This window comes from Ananas comosus, linkage group 21 (genome assembly GCF_001540865.1).
Source record: "Ananas comosus cultivar F153 linkage group 21, ASM154086v1, whole genome shotgun sequence".
In the NCBI taxonomy this organism is placed as follows: domain Eukaryota; kingdom Viridiplantae; phylum Streptophyta; class Magnoliopsida; order Poales; family Bromeliaceae; genus Ananas; species Ananas comosus.
In genome coordinates, this window is record NC_033641.1 from 1,349,074 (window position 1) to 1,377,019 (window position 27,946).

General features: G+C 33.9%; 2 protein-coding genes across 3 annotated transcripts; both read left to right on the forward strand.

Moving 5' to 3' along the window:
* On the forward strand, positions 10,244-13,246 carry LOC109726861 (galacturonosyltransferase 8-like). The gene is given in 4 exon segments (XM_020256681.1): positions 10,244-10,632; positions 10,707-11,000; positions 11,003-11,691; positions 12,695-13,246. Coding segments are annotated over 4 exon segments (1,560 nt in total). The 5' UTR covers positions 10,244-10,331; the 3' UTR covers positions 12,971-13,246.
* Positions 18,906-27,529, forward strand: LOC109726703 (ras GTPase-activating protein-binding protein 1-like). Of its 2 annotated transcripts, none has more exons than XM_020256466.1 (9): positions 18,906-19,153; positions 19,855-19,992; positions 20,458-20,725; positions 21,247-21,488; positions 23,868-24,027; positions 24,122-24,243; positions 24,346-24,411; positions 26,637-26,703; positions 26,894-27,529. In XM_020256466.1, exons 1-9 carry the CDS (start codon positions 19,118-19,120, stop codon positions 27,124-27,126), a joined length of 1,332 nt encoding a protein of 443 aa, XP_020112055.1. In that variant the 5' UTR covers positions 18,906-19,117; the 3' UTR covers positions 27,127-27,529. The 2 variants fall into 2 exon arrangements, with proteins under 2 accessions (XP_020112055.1, XP_020112056.1); XM_020256467.1 differs by having other exon boundaries at positions 26,809-26,917.

Sequence of the window (27,946 nt, forward strand, 5' to 3'; positions counted from 1 at the left end):
CAATAAATCATAGATAGGTACCTAAAATTTTTCTGTATAAAATTTAATAGAGAGTCAATACTGACGAAAGAGAAAAATAAAATCACGGAATATTAAAATAATATAGTTTAAACTATATGGTACTAAAGTGAGAAAGCGTGAAACCACGGGAGTTGTATTTGAAATTTACCCAAAAAAAAAAACAGGTATTGTTTGAATAGTTCAATCCAAATAGTACAATAATATAGTGGGACCAAGAAATGTAATAGCCAAATCAAATATCCATTTTATTTGATGGATGGTTGATCAAATTGTCTCTTCATGAGCAGGATATCCATAGAATTTGTTGATATTTAAAAATACATCCCTGCAATGTTTAAAAGATGTATATTATTTACCCCTCAGATATTGATATATTATAAATAGGAACAATTGTTTATATACTCCTGAAAAGTTTTCAACGGTAAAATATTCACTTTGATTGTTCAACTCCGTCGCAAAATTAATTACGAAAAAAAGATAAATAAATAATAAAATAATAATAAGATATTCAAGATGGGTAACTTCGGTTTTATGTCTTTACTTTCTATCAAACAAACAATAAAACTGAAAGACTTTCGATTCCACGGCTATAATCGATTCCACGGCTATAAAGACAACAGGAAAAGAGAAATAGTTTTTATCTAAACTTTATTTCATCCAAAAATTTAATTCCACCTAAACTTCACTTTCGGTGAAACAAACAGATCTACGTATACATACATCCATACCTTATTCATCCATGCTATCCTTCCCTCACCATATCAACTTTTTTTTCTTTTAACTTAAAACCTATTTGAATTTTTGTGAACTCTAAAATGCTTGGATGTAAGATTCGTATTTATATATAGGTGTGCATGTAGTATTTTTTTTGAATAAACTTCAAATACCACCTCTGTCGTTTCGCATTTTTTCACTTTAGTACTCTGCGTTTTAGTATATTAATTTAGTACCATGTGGTTTCATTTTTTTTCTTTTCGTTAGCCCCTTCGTTAACTTTTCGTTAAATCATATACAAAAAAATTTCAGGTACCCCACCTATAGGTTATCAAATATTCACTTTAATGCTTTTTAGTTTTAACTGTGTCATTGATTTAACGAAAAAAAATAGTGGAGGGGATAACGAAAAAAAAAAAAAAAAATCTCAGGGTACAGAAGTGATACACTTTAAACCACAAGGTACTAAATTGAGAAAGTGCGAAACCACGAGAGTTGGTATTTGAAATTTTTCCTTTTTTAAAAAGATATAAAATTGCATATCCATCTTTGACCTCTGGGAATGTAAATGGATCAGTTTCGGAGTAGGTTTTACAAAATCTGAAATAGAAGTCGAATGACAAACCGAAATCCGAAATCAGACCCGAACCCGATCAGGATAAAAAAGAAAAAAAAAAATGCAACCATCATGTAAGATTTAACAAAGTTTCTCAGAAACCAAAACATTTGCAAGAGTTTATTAGTCAGATTATCTCACATTATATCATAATCTTTGAAATATCCTCTGGATACAAAATTAAACATTGGATCTAGGAAATGTTAGAATATTTTGAATCATTTTTCACTAAACATTGCTGTAAATGCATTATCAATTAGTTGTTCACCATTGTTGTCAAGAACCAAAAGTAACATTATTCAGCAACAATAGGTATCTCCTAGTTTTTTGCATTTGTAACATGAGCTAATGTTCTAAATTTCTATACAGAGTATTAGGTATCCCATCCACATGTAATTTTTGGTTGTAAAAACTTTAAAAAGTACATCAAAAACTATATTATTTGGAGCTTGGGCTGGCAATTCAGCTTGCTATTGGTGAGGTAGCCCGTGTTCGACCCGAAATCGGCTCGAGATTGAATCACCCATTTAATAAATGAGCTAAACACTATCTGTAATTTTCAATTCGATATCTTAAAGAGCTGAAAACGAGCTGCTGCCAGCTCACTCGTGTTCATTTCAATATAACACAATTACATATACTTTATACTTGTGTATATATATACACACACACATGCAAAATACAAATTTCTACTATTTGGTTTTTGGCCCAACCCTAATGTAGAGAGGCCCATTAATTGTAGAATTTGAACCATTAGATCAAGGATTTAAGTGCCGTGACACGGGATCGTGCGGGAAACTTGCCGACACGATACGACATGATGCGTGCCGACCCGTGCCGATACGTGCCGGTCAAAAAATTTCTTGTGTGCCGATACATAATAGCATATAATATTTATTTTCTTTAGCAACAAGATATTCTAACTATTTATTATGTCTTTTTATCACATATTTTGAACTTTATTGAGAAAATTACTTACTAATTTAAAAAATAGAGAGTTTTGAGTTGTGTCATCAGTACGGGGTCTGTATCGTGCAGGTATCTTGTTGGCACGGTACGGCACGGTGGATACAGCCCGTGCCGACGGGCACTTACAACCTTGCATTAGATCAAGATTCAAGGGATAGAATTCTAGGATTCTATTTCATACCTAAGCTTTTAACCCAAACCCTAGTTTCCTTTCAACCTTTCACCAGTAACCCTAATTTCAAATATCTGCAAGTTGTAATCTAAGATAGCGTTTGGTTCGGGAACAAAGGGGGGGAATAAGCCCTTGTTCCCCCCTTTGTTCCCAAACGGTATGTTTGGTTCCCGGGAACAGTAGTTCCCGGGTTTCTGGAACAAGCTGGTATAAGGCTGGAACTGCAGTTCCACCCGTTTCCTAGAACTAGCTTGTTTCTTGATGAGAACAATGTTAATTAAAATCTAAATTTAATTTTAATGGCAGTAAATTATTAATTAATCTAATTAATATATTTAAATCATTATTTATTGCTTTAATAATTAAATAATTAATTATATTATTTAATTATTATTATTAATAGATTAATAATTGTTAATTAGTATTGATTATTTAATTATTATTATTAATAGATTAATAATTATTAATTAATATTTATTATTTANTTAATAATTAAATAATTAATTAATTTATTATTTATAATTAATTATTAATAATTAGATAATTATTATTATTAATTTATTAGTTATGATTAATTGTTAATAATTAGATAATTATTATTATTAATTTATTATTTATAATTAATTATTAATAATTAATATTATTTATTATTATTTATTAATAATTATTATTCTTTATAATAATCAATATTATTTTTAATTTATTATTTATAATTAATTATTAATAATTAATAATAATAATTAGTTATTAATAATTATTAATAATTATTATTCTTAATAATTAGATAATCGATATTATTATTAATTTATTATTCATAATTAATTATTAATAATTAATTATTATTATTTATAATTAGATAATCGATATTATTATTAATTTATTAATTTATAATTAATTATTAATAATTATTATTATTTATTAATAAATATTAATATTGATTATTATTAATAATTAGATAATCAATATTATTATTAATTTATTATTTATAATTAATTAATAAGAATAATTAATTATTATTATTATTTATTAATAATTATTAATAATAATAATTATTATTAATTAGATCATCCATATTATTAATTTATTATTTATAATTAATTATTAATAATTAATAATATTTATTAATTTTTTATTAATAATTATTAATATTTATTAATAATTATTATTCTTAATGATAATCGATATTATTATTAATATATTATTTATAATTAATAATTAATAATTAATATTATTATTTATTAATAATTAATTAATAATTATTATTCTTAATAATTAGATAATCGATGTTATTATTAATTTATTATTTATAATTAATTATTAATAATTATTATTATTATTTATTAATAAATATTAATATTAATTATTATTAATAATTAGATAATCAATATTATTATTAATTTATTATTTATAATTAATTAATAAGAATAATTAATTATTATTATTATTTATTAATAATTATTAATAATAATAATTATTATTATTAATTAGATAATCGATATTATTAACTTATTATTTATAATTAATTACTAATAATAATTATTATTTATAATTAATTATTAATAATTAATTTATTATTTGTTTTTAAATAATATTTTGATATTAATTACATAATATAATTTTAATTTCAAATTATAACTCTTATTCCTCTTGGTCCAATCTAACCATCCAAACACTATTTACCTTATTCCTACGAACAACCTAATTTTCATCCAAACGTAAAATTGGTCTAGTTCCTGTTTATACCTGAACTTGTACCTATCCCTGGAACTAGCAGTTCTTACTTATACCCGAACCAAACGCAGCCTAACAGTACACTAAATTTTTCATGCAAAAAAAAAAAAATTCCAATATTCAATCAGAGATTTTAATTTCGAGCTGTAAAACAATTTGAGCAAGGTTGACTTGGTAAGCTAATCAAAAAAAGCTAAACACGAGCTGACCACAAGCTAGGTTTTTCGAGCTCATCACGAGCTTGAGCCGAACACGAGCCACTCTCTAGTAATTTCGAGCTGATCCCAGCTCACTCATGTTTGGCTCGTTGACGGCCCTAGTTGGACTGCTCTAAAACTAGCTGGTTCGATAAGAGCTTTCGAAGAATTAAAGGCCCACTTTATACCGTCGCATGTCTAACTCTATTAGATAAGACAAAGTTGGAACAAAATTATATAAGGATATGATTCTCTGTTTATCGGTAGAAACACAAAAAATATATCGTAATCAGCTCCTTGCAATATTAACAATTATGTTGCAATTTTGTCATCATACTATTTCACTGCATTTGACACAATTTTTCTACGATTCCAAACAAATTATAAGAATGACTATCAAATGTTTACTTTTTTTTATTTTATAATCTAATCTTTCAATTTATTATATTTAAGTGATTCCACAGCAACAGCATCCTAATACAAGTTCTACAAATCATACACATTCACAGCTGAACTTTTAGCACAATAATATATCTTTTCTTATAAAATCATAAATTAGATATTCAACACAAACACCTACAAATTCACATATTTCAGAAAAATCAGCTTAAAAAAAACATTTCTTAATTAAATTCCCAGAATAATATAAATGAAATAATATTTAGTATTCAATAACATTTCGAACGACAGAATCTGCATACAAAAATAAAAGTATTATTATTACTCAATTACATATACTTTATACTTGTATATTTATATATATACACACATGCAAAATACAAATTTCTACTATTTGGTTTTTGCCCCAACCCTAATGTAGAGAGGCTCATTAATTGTAGAATTTGAACCATTAAATCAAGATTCAAGGGATAGAATTCTAGGATTCTATTTCATATATAAGCTTTTAACCCTAACCCTAGTTTCCTTCCAACCTTTCACCAGTAACCCTAATTTCAAATATCTGCATGTTGTAATCTAATAGTACGCTAAATTTTTCATGCAAAAAAAATAATAATTTTTCCAATTATTCAATCTGAGATTTTAATTTCGAGCCGTAAACAATTAGAGCAAAGTCGGCTTGGTAAGCTAATCAAGATAACAAAAAGCTGAACACGAGCTGACGCGTTAAAGTACAAGCCGATCACAAGCTAGGTTTTTCAAGCTCGTCACGAGGTCGAGCTAAACACGAGCCGCTCTCTAGTAATTTCGAGCTGATCTCGAGCTGACCCGAGCTCACTCGTGTTTGGCTCATTGACGGCCCTAGTTGGACTGCTCTAAAACTAGCTGGTTCGATAAGAGCTTTCGAAGAATTAAAGGCCCGCCTTATACTGAGACCTGTCCAACTCTGTTAGATAAAACAGAGTTGGAACGAAATTATATAAGAATATGATTCTTTGTTTATCGGTAGAATCACAGAAAATATATCGTAATCAGCTCCTTGCAATATTAGCAATTATGTTGCAATTTTGTCGTCGTACTTTTTCACTGCACTTGACACAATCTCTCTTCGATTCCAAACAAATTATAAAAATGACTATCAAATGTTTAACTTTTTTTTTATTTTATAATTTATCTTCCAATTTATTATATTTGAGTGATTCCACAGCAACAGCATCCTAATATCAGTTCTACAAATCATACACATTCAATCACAGATGAACTTTTAGCACAATAATATATCTTTTCTTATAAAATCATAAATTAGATATTCGACGCAAACACCTACAAATTCACATATTTCAGAAAAATCAGCTTAAAAAAAAAAAACGTTTCTTAATTAAATTCCCAGAATAATTTAAATAAAATAATATTTAATATTCAATAACATTTCGAATGACAGAATCTGCATACAAAAATAAAAGTATTATTATTACTCTTAAAACCAATCTAATTAAATAGATAACCAAAAATCGCGCTTAATTATATCAAAATTACTATCAAAAAACAACCCAGAGAAAAGAAAAAACGAAAAACGAGACCCTAATGAGTGATTAAAACTAGAAAATTCATGTAGATACATGTGTGTGTGTGTGTTAATTGGTTAATTAATCAAATAATTAGGGTCTCGTTTTTCGTTTTTTCTTTTCTCTGGGTTGTTTTTTGATAGTAATTTTGATATAATTAAGCGCGATTTTTGGTTATCTATTTAATTAGATTGGTTTTAAGAGTAATAATAATACTTTTATTTTTGTATGCAGATTCTGTCATTCGAAATGTTATTGAATATTAAATATTATTTTATTTAAATTATTCTGGGAATTTAATTAAGAAACGTTTTTTTTTTTTAAGCTGATTTTTCTGAAATATGTGAATTTGTAGGTGTTTGNGGGGGGGTGTGGTGACATACGGGGCAGTGGTTGCGCTTGTGGGGGAAGCGCTTCTCGTAGGAGTCCAAGCAATCGGAGTGGAAGGAGTGGTCGCACGCCATGCGCAAGCACCCTCCGGGTCCCATCACCGCTTCGCACACCCCGCACCCCTTCCTCCTCCTCCTCCTCCTCTTCTTGTACTTCCTCGGCGTCGTCCTCGTCGTCGTCGTCTTCGGTGACGTACTTGGGGCGCACCACCGACCTCTTCGTCCTCGCCATGAGCGAGAGAGAGAGAGAGAGGGAAAAGTCGAAAACCCTAGAATTGGCGTGTGGGAGAGAGGGGGATTGGTGGTAATCGAACGTAGAGTGTGAGAGTTAGGGTTAGGGTTAGGGTTTGAGAGAGGAGGGAGGAGGGGCCGTTTAAATAGAAAAAGGAGCAAAAGGGAATGGTTTAAGTAAAGAGGAAGAAGAAGAAGAAGAAGAAGAAGAGGCCGAGTACGAAAAGGGTAGAGAGAGAGAGAGAGAGAGAGAGAGAATAAGAAAGTATATTTAATTCTTTATTTATAGGGTAAACTTTAAATACCGTGATTTTGGATTTTGCATTTTTTTACTTTAATATACTGGGGTTTAATGTGTATCAAAGTTAATGTACTGTAATTTTATTTTTATTTTTATTTTTATTCTAGTATACTGTGGTTTAATGTGTATCAAGTTAGTGTTCTGTGGTTTTATTTNCTTTATTTATAGGGTAAACTTTAAATACCGTGATTTTGGATTTTGCATTTTTTTACTTTAATATACTGGGGTTTAATGTGTATCAAAGTTAATGTACTGTAATTTTATTTTTATTTTTATTTTTATTCTAGTATACTGTGGTTTAATGTGTATCAAGTTAGTGTTCTGTGGTTTTATTTTTATCTTTTTTTTAACTTTTTTGTTAATATTTCATTATATTATGTACAAAAAACTTTAAATACTCTACCTAGGTTTATCAAATATTCACTTTAGTATCCTTTAGTTTTAACTTTGTAACTGATTTAACGAAAAAAATTAGTGAAATCGATAATAAAAGGATAAAAATGAAACCACATGACACTAAATTGATACGCTTTAAACCACAGGGTATTAAAGTGAGAAAGTGTGAAACTACAAGGGTGGTATTTGAAGTTTTTTCTTATTTATACAAAAAACTTCAAATGCCACCTTGTAATTTTGTACTTTCTCACTTGAGTATCTTATCGTTTAAAATATATCACTTTCGTGCACTATAATTTTATTTTTCTCTTTTTGTTCTCTCCTTTACTATTTTTTTTTGTTAAATTAGTAACAAAGTTGAACTAAAGGGCACTATAGTGAATATTCGATAAACCATAGGCGGAGTATTGAAAGTTTTTTGTATATAATTTAACGAAAAATTAACGGCCGATGAAAAGATAAAAATAAAATTACAGGTACTAAATTGACTATAAAGTACTAAAGTGAGAACTATGAAACTATAGGGTTGGTATTTAAAGTTTACCCTTATTTATATTTATATAAATGAAAAAATAATTTCGATTGGGACTCGGAGATTGGTTAAGAAAGAGTGAAACTGTATGGATAGTCCCCCCACTATCTCGAAATTGTAATTTGGTCCTCCTCTTTTCATTTCACCAAAAGGTTGAAAAAGAAGAGCACTGCTAGTACCTATACACCTACTCCTTTAACATTTTGGTATTTAAAATTTTAAATTATTTTTATAAATATTTAAATTTAAATGTATAAAATATAAATTTTTATATAAAGCGTACATAAAGCAATATTCAATTCTCACATTGAATAATTATAACTAAAAGAGAAAAAATAAGTATTTTTATGTGTTCTAAAAATTTACAAAATCATATACAGGACACATGATCAAAATGGCTGTTTAACTAGCAACTCCACTTGACGAAGAGATCTGTTCAACTATTTGTTTGGAGAGTTCAAATGTTAAAATTACAAATTCTAGGCTTTGATTGAAAATGCTCTAAAGTTTAGGGGTCCTTATGCATATTTCCATTCATTGGAAAAATGCCTAACCAAGTCCGACAATGGTCCGGTTCAACATCCTCCACCGACGCAACAAAGTATTTATTAAACATTTAATACAAACATTGCTATGGGTACACCAAAATGTACACGAAATATACCCTTATTTGACTGCATGCAGTTATTATTGTTGTTGCTCTAAAGCTCAAATAGCAAGTGGGTTTGAATATCTTCTTATTCATATTTTTGAATATAAAATTACTGTACTTTGAACTACAGAAGAAGACGATTAATCTAGGATTGAGTTGCACCCACATTACCAACCGTCCCTAGAGCAAGTGGTAAAGGACTTGGTAGTTGGTATCCGAGACTCAAGTTCGAATCCTAGTTGATTCACATTTTCAGCCAAGTTTATTTCTAAATGAAATAAATGAAGCGGGTAGCGTGCTACCTATCTTTCAAAAAAAAAAGAATTACACCCACATTGACTGTAGTGTAAACTTCAACAGTTGGCTACTGATAGAAAATAATATCGCTATCAAATTTATCCGAGTTATTCTTTATTGCGCTTTTTATAGTATTCAAGTTTTGAGAATAATCACACTACTATTATTTAAAAGATAACAGAAGTTACAAATTCAACTAACTTTAGTGACAGAATATAAGAATGCAGCTGCAACACTTACACAACTGCCTATAATCAAACAGTCTGAAGTTTGTTCAAATTTAATTTTATCTTTTTGCTCCTGAAAATTGTGTGAAAAAAAAATTGCACATATTCGAACATCGCATATATTTTTTACTATATATCTATATATATGCACAACCGCACGCTACTGAACAATTTTTGAGCGCGATGAGGACAATTTTACAATGGAAAAACTTTAAAAAACCCCCTGTAATTTTGTAGTTTCTCACTTTGCCCCTCTATGGTTTACAATGTATCAATTTGCCCCTCTGCGGTTTCTTTTTTTTCTTTTTCTTATCAATTTCATTATTTTTTTTTTCTTAAATCAGTGATAAAGTTAAAATTAAAGGGTACTAAAGTGAATATTTGATAAATCTAGATGGGTATCTGAAGTTTTTTATATACAATTTAATGAAATATTAACGAAAAAGCTACAGGAAAGATAAAAACGAAACCACAGGGGGCAATTTGATACATTTTAAACCACAGGGGAACAAAGTGAGAAAATACGAAACCACAGGGGGTTTTTGAAGTTTTCCCTTTTACAATTATATCCCTGAAAAAAGTGTGAGGGGGACATTCTTGGTACGCATAATATTTAAAACATTGCATTCCATCTGACGTGTACTGTGAGTTCGGTACCGAAGCACATACTCGCTCCCTTTCCCGTTAATGCCCCGCTTTTTTCTCTTAGGAGTAAACTAACTATCACTCTAATCCCTCACTAATCCTAATTAACTTTTATTTGAGTTATTAATTAATTACGCGTAATCACCACTAATCTCTCTTTCTCGTTAATTATAATCCCCAACCCCCCTCTTCTCTCTCACTCCTCGTCCCCTATTGTGTGTGCGTGCGTGTGTGTGTGTGTGTGTGAGAGAGCTCCGAGCTCTCGCAAACCCTAGCAATGGCGATCCGAAACCCTACCCCCCAGATCTCCTCATCCTACAGCTTCTTCGCCGTCGCCGCGGCAGCGGTGGTGGCGCTACTCCTCCTCGCTCCGCCGTCCTCGGCGGCGGCGGCGGCGCGATCCGACCCCCTGCGCGCGCGCGCGGAGCTGATCCGCAAGCAGGCGAGCGACCACGCGGCGGTGGCGGCGGCGTACGCCTCCTTCGCCCGCAAGCTCAAGCTCGAGACCTCGAAGCAGGTGCGCCTCTTCGCCGACCTCTCCCGCAACTTCTCCCTCCTCCTCTCACCCTCCTCCTCCTCCTCCTCCTCCTCCACCAGGTACGCTTCCGCTCTTTACCCCAACCTCATCGTTCCCAAATCCATTTCTCAAAACCCTCCTCCTCCTCCTCCGCCGCCGCCGCCGCGGCGGCCATGGACGAGGCCGAGCTCCGCCGCTTCGAGCGCGAGGTCAAGGACCGGATCCGCGCCGCGCGCGCCGTGATCGCCGACGCCAAGGGCGCCTTCGACGCCCAGCTCAAGATCCAGCGCCTCAAGGACGCGATCTTCGCCGCGAACGAGCGCCTCTCCAAGGCCAAGAAGCAGGGCGCCTTCTCCAGCCTCATCGCCGCCAAATCCATCCCCCGCAGCCTCCACTGCCTCGCCGTTCGCCTCACCGAGGAGCGCATCGCNCCCCTCCCGAGCTCGACGACCCCCGCCTCTTCCACTACGCCATCTTCTCCGACAACGTCCTCGCCGCCTCCGTCGTCGTCAATTCCGCGGTCCGCAACGCCAAGGAGCCGTCGAAGCACGTATTCCACGTCGTCACCGATCGGATGAACCTCGGGGCAATGCAGGTGATGTTCCGGCGCGGGGACTACGCGGGAGCGCACGTCGAGGTCAGGGCCGTCGAGGACTACACCTTCCTCAACTCCTCCTACGTGCCCGTGCTGCGGCAGCTCGAGTCCGCGAACCTGCAGAGGTTCTACTTCGAGAACAAGCTCGAGAACGCCACCAAGGACACCACCAACATGAAATTCAGGAACCCCAAGTACCTGTCGATGCTCAATCACCTGCGATTCTACCTCCCCGAGATGTACCCGAAGCTGCACCGGATCCTCTTCCTGGACGACGATGTGGTGGTGCAGCGCGATCTCACGGGGCTGTGGAAGATCGACATGGACGGGAAGGTGAACGGGGCGGTGGAGACGTGCTTCGGGTCGTTCCACCGCTACGCGCAGTACATGAACTTCTCGCACCCGCTGATCAAGGAGAGGTTCAATCCCAACGCGTGCGGGTGGGCTTACGGGATGAACTTCTTCGATCTCGATGCGTGGAGGAGGGAGAAGTGCACGGAGCAGTACCATTACTGGCAGAATCTGGTATGTCACCAAATGCATGCTCAGATGATTGAATGCTGATAATTGTGTTCTCTAAACTGAATATATATGCTTTATTGGGCTTTTGCGGTAAGGTGCATAACTGCTACAATCAGAAGTGCTTTTGCAAGATTGTGTTCAACGGTCGGTTTAGTACACAAACTTTATAAGTAGAACTCTAGAACTGTTTGCTGCAACAGCATTAGAAGATCAGCTGATATTTTAAACGCACAATTTCCCATTGGGAGCTTACGACATGTGAAGGGTTGATAAATAACTGGGGAGCAAACCATAGCAGTAAAAACTGGTTCACAAGAGGCTGTTCCTAGATAAAAGGGCAGCCTAGGAGCTATACTTGGTGGAGCTATAGCATATATAGTATCTGATAGAATATTTTTTGGTATAAATGCATAGAATTTACCTGAACTATGCATCATTTTAATTTGGCTATCCAACCTTTCAACATTTTGATTTTACTACTTAATCTTTTAATTTGTTTGATTTGAGTCAGTCAATGACACTTTTGACATCAAAACTTAAGCTAATTACTTTAATAAATTTATAGTTGCGAAAATTGTATGAAATATACTAGCTAAACATGTAACGATGGATGACGCATTGAAATTTAAAGTCAAAGTATTGTTGTCTGACTCAAATCAAACAAATTGAAAGTAAAATGAATATTTTGAAAGGTTGGGTAGTCAAATCAAAATGGTCCATAATTCAGACAAGTTCTATATGTTTTAACCTTTTTTTTTTCCTGTGACCTTTGCTTCTTTGTGCAAGTGCATTATTATTATCGGCTATCATTGTTTAAGAATATATGGAAATATTATCTTCGTCCTGTCTCAACTTATGGTTTTGAGTCTAATTGTTTATGTAATTATGGATAATTCTGTTCAATGATACATGAGAACTTCTCCTTTCAACCTCTTTTTGTTTGTATTCTATTAATTGACTTGTATGATATGCTGATATGAGAAATTGGTGCTTGATATTATTGCAGAATGAGAACCGAACATTGTGGAAGTTGGGTACATTGCCTCCCGGTTTGATAACATTCTACTCCACAACAAAGCCTCTGGACAAATCTTGGCACGTTCTTGGCCTTGGGTATAATCCAAGCATCAGCATGGAGGAGATAAAAAATGCCGCTGTTGTTCATTTCAATGGCAACATGAAACCCTGGCTGGATATTGCTATGAATCAGTTCCGGCATCTCTGGACGAAGCATGTCGATTATGGTAACGAGTTTATCCGCCAGTGTAATTTCGCAGCGTGAAATGGGTGGGACACTTGCCGCTGCTTCTGAAGAGAAATGAGAAGTTTGGCCACGACTACTAGAGGTGAACAACTTGTCATTTTCTAGTTTTGTTGTAGTTGCTCAATTAGATTATGCTCTAATATTTATTCATAAGACCAAGCTTAGTTCCATTTCATATTTCATGATTGCCAGCCTCCCTAGAATCTTACTTTATGTTCTGTATGTATCTAGACTTGTTTTGGTTGGTGTTCTGAAATTTAGAATACCATATAAAATTTCTGGTCCTTTTCTGAAGTTCTTTGTCTTAGATCACCACTATATGCATGGTAAGGAATAATCATGCACTTCTCTCTGTTCGACAACTATTCTTCGTTATTCTGCTCTTTCTCTGTGAATAATGTTCTTGAGATAGTATAAGAACCTTTCTTTTTTATCAAAGGTAGTAATATTCATTAGTTAGTAATATGAGAACGAAAGATAGCTTCAAAAATATGTTGGTTCTCTTTTTTGTGCTTCTTGCTCTCCATAATGTAAACTTACTGTATTGAGACAACTTCAAAATCCATTCTGCTTACATAGGTTGTTTACTATTTTGGAAGAAGCGCTGCTGTTCCGCTTTTGTAGATTTTTCTTGCTCTGCTGTTGGTAAGAAAACCTTAATAGGTAAATATGCATACTAGAAAAGAATGGACATAAAACTGCAAATTGGAAGTTCATATGGGCACCTTTCTTTGTAATAATTGAGACCAAGGATTTAAGTGCCGTGGCATTTGGTTGTGTCGAACGCTTGCCGGCACAATGTAGTACGGTGTGTGCAGTTGACAAAATACCTTATATTCCAACACACTTTGGCATATATATATATATATATATATATATATATATATATATATATATATATATATATATATGTGTGTGTNTATATATATATATATATATATATGAGTGGGCTAGTATGCTTATGGAAGCACGGAGCCCTCCGTGCTTCTAAGTTGTTTTTGATGTTAGGACTTTCGAATTGACGATCGGCTCCGTTAGAGTTGATCTAGAGTATTTGAAGTACCTAGAAAATAAATTTTGTGATTTTCGATATCATTTGCCTAGTGATCGAAGGGGCTCAAAATCAATAATTTTAATGGCCGTGGTGAGCCGGTTGCAAGTTTAATGGTGTAGAAATATTCAAATCACATGAAATTTTGATAGAAAATTCTTTATACCATATAAAACAAGATCAATAACTTTGATCTAAAATTTTAATGTCATATCATCATGTAAGATTTTTATTTTCAGCCGTTGATTTGGAGCCACTTCGATCACTAGGCAAATGATATCGAAAAATCGCAAAATTTATTTTCTAGATACTTCAAATACTCTAGATCAAGTCTAACGGAGCCGATCGTCGATTTGAAAGTCCGAACATCGAAAACAAAGTAGAAGCATGGAGCCCTCCGTGCTTCCATAAGCATCATAGCCGCACTCTCTCTCTCTCTCTCTCTCTCTCTCTCTCTCTCTCTCTATATATATATATATACTTTTGCACCAATGTATTCTGGTTGTGTTATTTATTATATATATTTTTTACCAAATCTTTCTACTCTGTTGATATAATTACTGCTAATTTTCAAAAAAAAAAAAGATTTTGAACTGTGTCATCCGCATAAGGGTTGTATTGTGTCAATATCTTGTCTATACTGTACGGCACAGCGAACACGACATGTAACGACGGACGCTTAAATCCTTGCTTGAGACCAATGAAGCAAGTCAAACAACACAGTAAACAAGAATCTGGTAATATGAGAAGAAGAATGATAGTATAGACATTAACTGAACCTTTCTAGCTAACAGAGTTGATGATTTAACAAATGACTCTGTCCTGAATTGTTAACTAGACCTCTCTACGCTTTAGCTTAGAGTGGAGCCCAAATATTTTTAAAGATTCACATTTTCTGGTAATGAGTTATAGAAATTGCCAAATGAGATGGTTCATTGCTGCTGTGGCAGGTACAACTTGATGCAAAATTTCCTTTACAAATGAACAGGCATTTTGAAAAATAATAATAAAAAAAAAACTTGGTTAAATTAAATAAGGGACTCAAAAGCAAAAACTAAAAAAAAAAAAAAATTAAGAACTTAAAAAAAAAAAAAAAAAAAAAAACTCCAGCACTTTAGTTCTTGTGTCTATACCCTAGCATACAAATTTGAAAGTGTTAACTCTATGCTTCACCTTTGCTTCCAAGAAATCTAAAAACTATGATGCAGAATAAATTTTCTTGTATGGTAAACACTCGAGTGCGACAATTTGGTTGGGGGTTAAAGGGTGGAATAATCCCTTAATCCTCATATTATCCCCAAACACCCCAAAAATGAGTGGGGTTAGCTAACCCATCTCAAATGGGCTATTCCGGATTAGCTAACCCCACTTAATCCCACCAAATCCCAACCAAACATTATTTTCTATTCATAATAACCCAATATCTTTCTTATCCCACCTACTCCAACCAAATACTATTTTTTACTATCCTGGACTAACTCCAACCCCCAACCAAACACAAAAATACTCTAACCCCACCTTAACCCTGAACTTAACCCTATCTCTGGAATAACTAGTTTTTTTTTAACCCCGAACCAAACGGTAGCTTAAAGTTAATAGACTTTTTTGGATTGAAGGAAATTGATGGAAATACTAGTAGATATCAGGGATTCGATTGCAAAACTTTAAGGGCTTGTTTGGTTCATTCATTTTGGGTATGGAATGGGAATTGGTTTGATCAAATCCGGTTAATTTTGTTTGGTTCGCATGAATCGGTTTGGGATTCCTATTCCGGACTGGAATGGGAATGGCCCATTAGCCTTCAACTTGATTCCGGTCTTCTAGCCCGGATTGAGATTTCATTTCGGAAGCCCACTAAGTTCTCGAAGCCCATGTGACCATCTCACCCTTCTTCTCTCCACTCCTTTCTCATCAAAAAAAAAAACCCTATCCTCTCTCAAAACCCTATCCCTAACCCACATCAATAAAAGTTTTTAAAAATAAATTTAATATTTTTTTGGAAAAACTTATTAGAGAATAGTATTATATTTTTCATAAATTTTAAATAATATAAATTTATATTTGAGAATAAAATTAGTATTATAGTATCCTATAATTTTTTTAATTTATACGAACCAAACAATGAAATGTGAATAACTCATTCCAATACCCAATTCACAAATAAACCAAACGTCTTGGGGGAGTGGGTCATTCCAATTACCATTCCAATTCATTTTCATTCCATTATCCATTCCAATTCCACCCTTGAACCAAACAAGCCCTAAATGGTTGGATCACAATGAAAATTGAATAAAGGTTAGGGACTATATTATAATTAGAATCTAGCTATTATCCTTTTAGGAGGACGGAGGCGCGCCTTCGTCCTCCTAAGTCGTTTTAGATGATAGAAACTTTGAATTAATGATCGATACCGTTAAAGTTGATTTAGAATATTTAAAGTCTCTAGAAGCTAACTTTTACAACTTTTAAAAATTATTTATATAATGATCAAAGGATCGCAAAATCGACAATTATCGATGGCCTATATGAATTGTTCGCTTGTTTAATGGCGGAGAATAATCCAAACAAGTTTGCTTGAATTTTGGATAGAAAATTCTTTATACAATTTAGATAATATTTAATTACTCTAATCATAAATTGAAAAAAGTCTAATATTTATTTTCACAAAGTTATTCGTTTTTTATCGTTTATTTTTCGACTCTTCAATGAACTTTATAATAAACTTTAAAATGTTTCTAGACATTATAAATGCTTCAAATCAACTTTAACGATTCCTATTATAGATTCGGGATCCCTATCATTTAAGTAATTTAGGAGGACGAAGGTCTCAAATTGTATAGTTTTTATTTTATATAATACTATTTAGTCTTAAATAACTTTAAATAGTGCAGCTTTCGTCTTCAAAGGGTGTAATTTTTGTTTAAACTGTATAATTTTCGTCTCAAATAGTAATATTTTTTTCTTCTTTTATCTATGCCTCTTGATAAAAGTATTTTAATTAGTTTGCTAAAAATTCTGAATTACATTTATAAAATTTAAAATGGTGTAAGTTTTTTTTTAAAAAAAGTGCAAAATCTGTAAATTTTTTATGTTAAAATTCCATAAAAATTACCTTTTTTAGCAATTAAACAGGCAAAAGTACTTAAAAAAAATATATTCTATTGTTTAGGAAACCAAACACCTTATTGACCTGACCCCTTCATGTGGGCCCCCTATCTTGTACCGTTGATGACACACCATTTATTTCCAGCCAATCACATTTCTCTTTTGAGAGTAAAATATAAAAAAATATTTTTCTAATAAGTATAATGGAATGGATGAATTCAAATAGATAGATCTGATTGGTTGGAGACGCTACACACTAATATAATATATTTTCCACTTTTTCCTACCACTCATACTTTTCTACGTAAATACGTGTTTAAATAAGTGTTCATAGAGATGCAACCGGATTCGGGCCAATAGAGCTCCCGTCCTGACCCGCTTCAAATTAAACGGGTATACGAAATAAATAAAAAAAAACTTTCTAATTCATCCTGATCTGCTATTGTAACGCCTCCAATAGTCCCACATCGGATGGGATACTGATTCCAATCAGTTTATATGAGGCCTACACGCTAGTAATAAAAACTGGGCTTAAATATTTTGGACCGGCGGTTTGGCTCCAACGAGTTATTATTGCTAGCGAGTCGGGTCGTTGCAGCTATAAAAATATATATATATAGAGCATAATTCAGAGATCATTTTCTTTCCGTGGTCTTAAAAACCAATCGAGCCGAAAGTTTTTGGTTCGGTTCGATCAGTTTGGTCGGTTTCAATTTTCCTTAGTTGGGTCTTCAAGATTATAGTAATATAGCGAAAAATTAAGATTTGTCCACTTAAATTTATATTTAAAAAATTAAAAAATAATAATAATAAAATTTTATTTGACTAGATAGAAAATTTTATTTTACTTTTAAAAATAGTTTTAAAGAAAACATAATTTTAATTTCTAGCTTAAAAGAATATACACATTTTTTTAATCAGGTAATTCTGCGGGTTCGAATTTTAAATTAGACATCCGCATACTAAAATTTAAAATTTAAAATTTAAAATTAAATTGAACCCACCGGTTCGGCTCGGTTCAACCACGCACCTAGGAATGTCAATGGGTACTAGTATTCAAAATTTTATCTGAATCCGAACTCGAATGGAGCGAATTTATTCGATACTAAATGGATATGGTTTCGAATATGGATATCAAAAATAAAAACCTGACGAATATGAATATGAATATGAATTTTGACTTATGTATCTGATCTGAACTTGAAGCTGATTCGAACCTGAATTTATTTTACATTATATATAATATAAATATAAAAATTTGATGTTATATTTGAATTTGTATTGTAAAAATGGCCCAAACTTGAAGTGGCAAAGGGCTTTGTGGTTGGTACCTGAGACCCAAGTTCGAATTCTAGTTGATTTATATTTCTAGCTAAGTTTATTTCTAACTAAGTTTATTTCTAAATGAAATAAACTAAGCGGGTAGCGTGCTATCTATCTTTCAAAAAAAAATTTAATATAATATATTTTTAAATATTGGAAAAGAAATAATTATTTTGGGTCGAATTTTTGGGTTTGAATTTTGGTCGGATTCGAATTTGAATATAAATTTTTAAAATTTGTCGGATTCAAATTTCGAATTTGGAGTCAGGTTCATATTTGGGTTTTTAAAAAGCGGCCCCCAATCTGACTCGCAGAGATCCCTACACGCACCCCTTATCGCACGTGCGAGGAGTGGCCACGTGGACAGCCTCTTTTACGCACGTGCTCCTTCCTGGTTCCGTACAACAAATACATTGAAAATAAAATTAATAATAATAATAATAATAATTTAATTTAATAATAATAAGAATATAACATATTCTAAACGCAGCGACCCTCTTCCTCTTCGTCGTGCCCAAAACCCTAGCGAGCTCGCGAAGGAGGGGGGACGCACTCGAACCCCCGATCTCCTCCTCCTCCTCCTCCTCCGATTCCTCGGAGGTCGATCTCCGTTGCGCTAATCGCGCCTCCTCGATCTCCGTCTCGGCGATACCCAAACCCTAATCTCCGATCTCCGATCGCCGTCAATGGCGTCTCCGCCGCCAACTCCCTCAGCGCAAGTGGTGAGTTCGTAGTTGCTCGACTTTGGATCCTTTCATGTGCTTCTGTGGCTTAGATTTGGTAAAATTGTAACAACACTCCTTTAACTTTTTTATTTTTTTGTCCATGCGAGTTAATATAGTTAGTTGAGTAGAGGGTTTTGATTGCTCTATTGGATATTTTAGTCATTAAATGTTGCACCTTTATTTGCTATAAGGTGGTTTGTGGTATTAAATTTAACCAAATCACTGTTTGATTCAGCGAATTCCCCAATTTGTATGACCACAATTATTTAAATAAAAAAGAATCAAAATTTAAGGGCATGTTACCTTTATTTTTCATTAAAAATGTACAGAACTTACTTAAACTGTGGACTATTTTGAAAGTTGTTTGATTTGAATCAATCAACGACACTTTTAACTTCAAAATTTAAGCTAATTGCTTACTTTAGCAAATTTATTATTGCGAGAATGTCCCGAAATATGCTAACTAAATATGTAAAGATAAACGGCGTATTCAAAATTTGAAATCAAAGTGCTGTTGACCGACTCAAATCGAATAAATGGGAAGGTTGGATAGTAAAATCAAAATTTTGAAAGGTTGGGTAGTAGATTCAAAATGGTGTATAATTCCGATAAGTTTTGTATGTTTTTAACTTTTTTCTTGCGGAAAATGTTGAACATGTTTATATGTTTTCTTTTTTTATTTGTGGGGATTGGATTAGGTTGGCCATGCCTTCGTGCAACAGTACTACAATATACTTCACCAGTCGCCGGAGTTGGTTTACAGGTTCTACCAGGAGAGTAGCAAGCTCGGCCGCCCCGACGAGCATGGTGAGATGAGCTCGATCACCACTACGGAGGTAAGAAGGAGAGAGAAAAGGTGAAAATGTGTGGGGAACCTCTCAACTATAGCCCATTTTGAAATAGGTTCTCGGACTCTTTTATTTTTATTTGTTTTCTGATTGGTACTTTCTCAAGTTCTAATTTCTTTGATTTGAGTTATTGTCGTATGTCTTGGGGATTTTTAAAATCAACAGTTCCTTATATATAAGTTATTGGCGTTCAACAAAATTGACTGTTTCATCAGTTGAAAAAAGCATCCAAAATAGTTAAATTTAACAGAATCACTTTTGGAATTAAATAAAATCACCAGTTTACTTGTAGAAATATCTTAAATAACAAAAAAGTTGAGGGTTATCAATTAGAAGAAAAATAGTTGAGGGGGTCCCTCTATATACCTTTACAAAAAGAAAAATTTAAATATGGGGCCTGGGGCAAGCATATGTTGATGATGAAATCTTTTGTTTTGATTTGGGTTGAATTAGGCAATCAACGAGAAGATACTGTCGATGGATTTCCTCAAAGCGGAGATAAAGACGATTGATGCGCAAGAGTCTCTTGATGGTGGGGTGACTGTCCTTGTGACCGGTCATATTACGGGGAAGGACAATGCTGTGAGGGACTTCACACAATCCTTCTTTCTCGCCCCGCAAGACAGGGGCTACTTTGTCCTCAACGACATTTTCCGTTATGTCAGAGAGGATGTGCAGGACAATAACCAGCAAGGTAGCGAGGGCTTGGTGAATGACCCTGGTGCGTTATTTTAATCTGATAAAGATTGGTTGAGCTTTTTCTTTCTTTTTCTTTTTTAGGAAAGATAACAAAAAACCCCATCCTGATTGCAATTTACTACCCTGCTGTCGAAACTGTAACCTTTTGCTCCACTGTCATTACTGTATCATTTTTTTCTTCCTGAGAACTTATTGCAAGATTTCCTTTAAAAGTTGAACTTGTGACAACCACATATTGTATTGAAACACATTATCAATGAAAGAAAAACTTCAGAAGAATCACCTATTATATAGCTCTATTTGCACTTTACCTTCCAGTGGTTCGAAAGTGTCGCACTTTGCAACACTTTTTATTGTCGTTTTAACCCTTCTTTTTGGTGAACCAAAACAGTAGACATAGGAAGACAAAGTGCTACACTTTCAATTATTGTGTGGTAGAATACAAATGAGCTATGACACCGAGCTGTTTTGAGGTTTTCCGCTGCTTAACATAAAATTTTTGTGTGTTCCATTTTTTTTCTCAATGCTTGTATTGCCCTGCAGTTTCAGTGCCTCAACAGGAGCAGCATGCTGTGGTCCGTGATGTGTCATCGTGGGAACCAGAAGATGCAAATGAGGAGGAAGTTTATAATCCTTCGGACAATGATGATGAGTCGGTTGTCGAGGATGAAGCAGCGGTTGTTGAGGTCGTAAATAAAGCTACAGACATTTCTCAGGCTATCATAGCTGATTCGAGTGATTCAGCAGTCCATGAAGAGGCGCCAAAGAAATCATATGCTTCCATTGTATGTTCCCATATCTTTTATGGTTGTTTTATGCATTTAATAGCTGCTTAAACCATTAAAGTGATTCACATGCTTTCATTGGAAACTGTAGTGAGCTTCTACAATGGTAGTAATAATTAAGGGCAAAGGCAAGAATAACTTCATATGTTTTTCCATATTCGCTAAATTGCCAATTATGAATTCATGGCCCTATCAATCTCATCTATGATAACTAACAATTACCATTATGCCAAAAAGCGGCCTATGCGGCTGCATATACAGTTCGAACCATCAATCGCACTGCATATTACATATGCGGCAGCCGGCCACATATGCGGCCGCATATGCAGCCGCATATGCAGCAGCATTTTTTTAATATATATATATATATATATATATATATATATATATATATATTCTTTAAGGTGGGATTGAAATGAAATGTTAAGTGGAATTCTTTGGGTAATGATTTTACACACGCATATGACTATCTTCACACCAGATTGGTTAATAATAATGCATATAATTATAATTATCTTCATATTAATATAATCTCTCTCTCTCTCTCTCTCTCTCTCTCTCTCTCTCTTTATTTTAATTGGTATTAATTTTAATATATCTAATAATCATGTTTATAAATATTGGTGAATATTTTTGTTAGTTATCAGATGTTCTTACGCTAGATAGTTTTAAGTGTTGGTCTACGTGTTGGATGACTATAAGTAATTGTGAATGAAAATTTACTTAGGAAAAAAGCTACTATCCTTTATAAATGTTTAGCCAATTTATTCCGCATCTATTTATTCCTACATTTTAAAGTGTATTAGTTGTTTTTATATTTATGTTTGAATTTTTTAATATTTTAATAGATGAACTGCATATATGCTTGCATTCTACATATGCACTATATGGTGAGTTGGCCGCTCACCCGCATACTGCATACCGCTTTTTGGAACATGGATAATTATTGTCCCTTGCTTGTTTTAACTGTAAAAGTCTTGGCTTGCAATATATTATCAGAGGTTCAATTATTGAGAACAACAGATTAATACGAAGGAGCTAAAGATTAGGACTATCTTCAAATACTTCTTCCGGGGACGCTGTGTTGGTTGAGACTCCGTCTAGACAATGGCTGTTCTTAGATGGCAAGTAAGAGGAAGTTAATGTGCCTAATCTGTGTTGCATGGAGAAGGTATATGGGCATGAGTTGACATGGACATGTTGATGACAAACTTTCAAAGCAGTCAATAATATAATATGCTAGGAACATGACAATGTATAAATATCAATGTACAATTATGGATACGCTACATGGATACATCACAATACCAAAATAGTGATATGTTGAATTCTGAAAAAATCTTAGGAGACAATGCAAGGAGAATGCACTATTGAGAAATATTGATACTATATATTACTGTTATATATGAGAGCAATTATTAAAATAGATGATTAGATCATATAAAGCAATAGACTTGCTAAGTAGTGCAAATATATAATAAAAAGTTGAGCTTTGTTCGTCAAGAAACAAAATTAAAATGAGGTATCTGCGCAGCACAGATAGATATAGACACAAGTACTTTTACATGCATACTTATATCTATAGTAGATAGTAGATTCAGAGATTGTTAGAGATAGAATAATAGATATGTAAATATAAACCTGAGACGTGTTCTAGTGCTTGCATATATGCATGTACAGACTAACAGTCTAAATCCAATCAAGCCTCTCCAATTTTGCTACCACTGTTAATTAGACATTTGTTGCAAATTATCTTCATTTTGGATTTTCTGAAGAGGATTCTCATGATAGGTAAGTGTCTTAGTCCCTTCTTTAAAAGGCACCAAAGAAGTATTGTAAAAGTATTTAAGCAATCCACATTTTTCTATCCTTGGTAGGAAAATTTGGACACTAAACCAAGTATCCTACACCAATATGCACTATTAAGTTGGATAACTAGGTTATTTTCCTCTTTGTATTGTAAAATTGAAATATTTGCTTGTAACAAGACATTTATTAGGATGTCATCTCTTCCATTTCTAGGAGTCTGGCACTTGAATTTTCCAGAAATTTCTTGTGGTTTTGCACCCCTAAAGCATTTATTATTGCAAAAACTCATTTGGCATTTCAATTGTTCGTAGTTGTGGGTGTGTTACTTGGTTGGCAAATGATTGAAAAAGTATGATCGATTTAATGCGGAATATCACTTTTACAGCCCTATCACTGTCGTCCTCTCTGCTGTTTTAATGTGACTAAAATAGCAAGTGATAAATGTGCAATTGTGTGTCATTCTAAGCTTTTAAGGATGAATGTTTAGAGACCTAATCTCGCTTTACTAAGCTGCTAATAAATATTGTTGCTTTTAGTTTTGCTGATTTATAAATAATGTTACTGCTGCAGGTGAAAGTTATGAAAGATAACACTGCTCCAGTATCTGCTCCAACACATCCTGCCAGGCCTGCACAGCCTAAGCCAGAGAGACAGGCTCCAGCTCCAGTTGCTGAGATTCCTGCTTCTAGTTCAAGTCATGCTGAAAGCAGCAATGTCCAAGAGCCAGAAGGTAAATGCTCCTTGAGTAGATGCATTTAAATATCATTAACTTGTTACAGACTTTTATCTCAATGGTTTTACCGCTGTTATCTGTTTCTCTTCAGGCGATGGACATTCGATATACGTAAAGAGTTTGCCTCTAAGTGCTACACCTGCAGAACTTGAGGAGGAATTCAAGAAGTTTGGTACTATAAAACCCGGCGGCATTCAAGTCAGAAGCAATAGGGTACTTTTTCTGTTATTTAGACTGTACAATTAGTGCGGAAGATTAATGAATCTTGTCTCTGAACTCTTGTAACCTTCGGAGGCGCTTTTGATGTAAATGCAGGTACAAGGGTTCTGTTTTGGGTTTGTGGAGTTTGAGGAAGCTAGTGCTGTCCAAAGCGCGATAGAGGTAAATTTTATTAATTTCTTCGGCATATGAATTTGGATTTTTTTTTTTTTTTTATAATTAAGTGTGCTAGAGAGAAATAACAATGATATTTAGAAGATTTATTGACCAGTTGCTATAAGTTCTATTTTGCCCAATCTGCAGCTACCTGGTATATATTTCTACCCATGAATTGAACAATATTGTGCTGTTTAGTGAATCTTTCTCTAGGCTGAGGTATAGATAACTGAGACAGGAGGCCCAGAAAAGGGGATAAGCATTGAGGCTAGAAAGAAAATGGAGAAGTCCCAAATACTGTCCGGATATGTAATAATGGCCCGTTGTATAATTGGATTCAAAATTGAACCTTAAAATCGATACAAAAACCAGTGGTGGAACAAAGTCAAATAAAATACTCAGGTGAAGAGAAAACTCTTCTCAACACCTTGATTATCGTCGGGATGACGCATCACACAATAATAGCTAGAAATAATCAGAAAGAAAGCAAATAATACTGAAACTAAGACTTGAGTGAAGCAATCTGGTGTTTAGACTGCATGAGCAGCTGTCTCAATAAAAAGCATTTTGGGTGAAGTAAAATTGCAAAATTAGATAAGGAATATAGAAGTTTCGAAAATAGACCAGCATATCTCTTCATGGTCCAACACTAATAAAAAAAATGCATGCGTGATCTCAAGAAGTTTCAGATAGTTTCACCATGTATTTTTGAGAGAAAAGTGGCATGCTACCCGCTTCATTTATTTTTTTAGAAATAAACTTAGCTGGAAATGTGAAGCCACTAAGTTTCGAACTTGGGACTTTTGCCATTTGCGCTAGGGACGGTAGGTGATAGTTTCACCAATTTTTGATCGAAATATAGTCATGATCAAGTTTTGCCCAGTTTTCAGTTCAACAACAATTTATTAATGCTGTACCATCTTATCATTCAGTGTGGAATTCTCCAGCTTCTCTCAAAATCAGAAAGTGAGGTACCGTTTGGTTCAAGAATAAGCTATTTTTGTTTATTCTTGGTACACGTACAATGTACAACTTTTGGGATAAGCAGGAATTAGACTAATTTTGTATTTAGCTCAGAATCAAGTTATACCCAAGAATAAGAAAAAAAAATAGTGTTTGAATGGATAAACTGGAATAGTGGAATAGGAATAATTATAACTTCTAAATAAAAATAATTTACCTTATTAACAAACATGAAAGTATTAATTATATTGAAAATAACAGTTAAAGAGGGAACTAGTCTTCCCCCACACTAGTTGGGAGAATAAGAGGGAGGAATAAAACCCCTTATTCCTCAAAACCAGAAAGTTCACAGTGGAATTCTCCAGCTTTTCTCAAAACCAGAAAGTGAGGCTCCCAAATTGTGTGGGGGAACACTAGTTCCCTACTTCCCTCTTAACAGTTATTTTCAATTTAATTAATACTTTCATGTTTGTTAATAAGGTAAATTGATTTTATTTAAAAATATAATTATTCCTATTCCCACTATTCCAGTTTATCCATTCAAACACTATTTTTCTTATTCTTAGGTATAACTCGATTCCGAGCTAAATACAAAATTAGTCTAGCTTCCAACTTATCCCAGAAGTTGTATCTGAACAAGGAAAAAGCGAAATAGCTTATTCTTGAACCAAACATTATTCAGACTAAAGGTCCTTTTCAGATTGATTCAAACTAAAACCAATTGTTGACATGCAAATTGAAAATTAGAAATAAACATCCCATGCAGAAAATAGAGGAATGGTGGAAATGGTGGAAACGGTGGGCGTGAAACGCTTGATGTCTCAAATTGGAAATAAGCATCCCACTTTCTCAATTGGCAAGTGGTAGACAAGAGAGTTTCTACTTAAGATCCTTGCTAAGTGTTATCATGGAAACGTTGTTGGGTCTGTGATCCATGCAGAAAACAGACAGATATTCTTGGTCACTCGTCATAATGATTTATTAAGTGCACACAATAATCATAAATTTTGTTTGACGTGATGTTAATGGTTCACTTTTATTTTCTGAAATTGATTCGTCATTCCTTTTTTGACGTCCTTGAAGTTGTGGTTTTTCTTTTTTCTTCTTTTTTTGTGGTTCCAGTCGCACAAGAGGATAAATACAATCAAATTAGTCGAAACTAGTGCTCCACTGTGTTGATTGATCTTTTGTGGATCTGATGCCACTTTCTTTTCATGCACTTTTTGATGGTTTCTAACTTCGATGCTGATTTTGTTTCGCTATCTCAGGCTTCGCCAATATTGATAGGTGGTCGCCAAGCTATTGTCGAGGAGAAGAGGGCTACTGGTTCACGAGGCAAGTTCGACGATCCACAGATTCCTATTCTCGTATACTTATAATAACCAAATCATAGACTAAAACAAAAATCTGAGATTTAATTTACCGTCCTTGTCCAAGCAGAAGTTCATCCGACGGTCAATTGCATCGAATAAGTTCTTAAATTGTTCTCCAACAGTAAAGTACCCAAAACTTCTTCATTCTGCAGCTAGCAACAGAGGAAGGTTTGCACCAGGTAGAGGCGGCGGAGGGTTCTGGAACGAGGCGGGCAGGGGGCGCGGCAACTACGGCGGCGGGAGGGGCTACGGTCGGGTTGGTTTCAACAACCGCGCAGGCCGCGGAAGCGATGTCGGGTATCAGAGGGTCGACCATGCAGGATCTTCCAGCGGCCGTGGGAACCGCCCCGGGCTTTCCGCCAGTAGTGCAGCTTCTTCTAAATAACAACGCGGCGGCGGCGGCGGCAGCTGCATTACTCGCGGATTTTCTCTCTTTCCTTTCTATTTAAACTTTCTGTTCTTCTTTACCGATGATTCTGCGCAAGAATATCAGAGGATTTCTTTTTGATGGACTGTGAGGTTTCTCTTGCTGTTTACTCACCATTTCTTACTCATTTTACTTCCCTCTCTTGTTTTGCTTTTTTTTTCTCTTTTTTTTTTTTTCCGATTTTCGGCGTGCCGCGGGGAGAAATTGTGCAAGTAGGCATTACTGATTTATGAAAAATACACATGTTGTTGTTGATGTAGCTTCATTAACTTGTGCTTTTAAATGTTCTTTTTTTTTCATTATTTTTCTTGTTTTTGGGGAACAATTTCTGTGATATGTATTTCTTAATGATGTGGAAGTATCTAATTTTTTTTTTTTTTTTAATATTTTGTTTGAAATGATTATAAATACAATTAAAATGTGCACTAAATTAAAATTAATTAGTTGTTACAAACCATACTCTACAAATAGTAAATTAAAAAATTATATTAATTTAAATCAAGAAAAAAATATAGATTCATAAAGAAGTATACTCTGTTTTTAGTTTTAGTTAATTGTTTATTGTAATTAACATCAAACCTATATGATGTTGAGAAAAACATAAGTATGCAAAAAAAAAAAGAAGAACATTCATAAATTGAGTCATAAACAAAAATCGCTAGTAATATATTAGTTCAAAATTCTTAATCTATGTAATAAAGAGCATTTTTTTTAATAATTCATTAATTTACTCAAAATTGCCTCTTTATTATTCTGTAATTTGTGTTTTATTATTATG

What these genes read in the sequence shown, in the direction of transcription:
- LOC109726703 (XM_020256466.1), top strand. Translation starts at nt 19,118, where the DNA reads ATGGCGTCTCCGCCGCCAACTCCCTCAGCGCAAGTG. An exon ending in CAACTCCCTCAGCGCAAGTG is followed by an intron (nt 19,154 to 19,854) that starts GTGAGTTCGTAG and finishes GGATTGGATTAG; the next exon opens with GTTGGCCATGCCTTCGTGCA. An exon ending in GAGGGCTACTGGTTCACGAG is followed by an intron (nt 26,704 to 26,893) that starts GCAAGTTCGACG and finishes TTCATTCTGCAG; the next exon opens with CTAGCAACAGAGGAAGGTTT.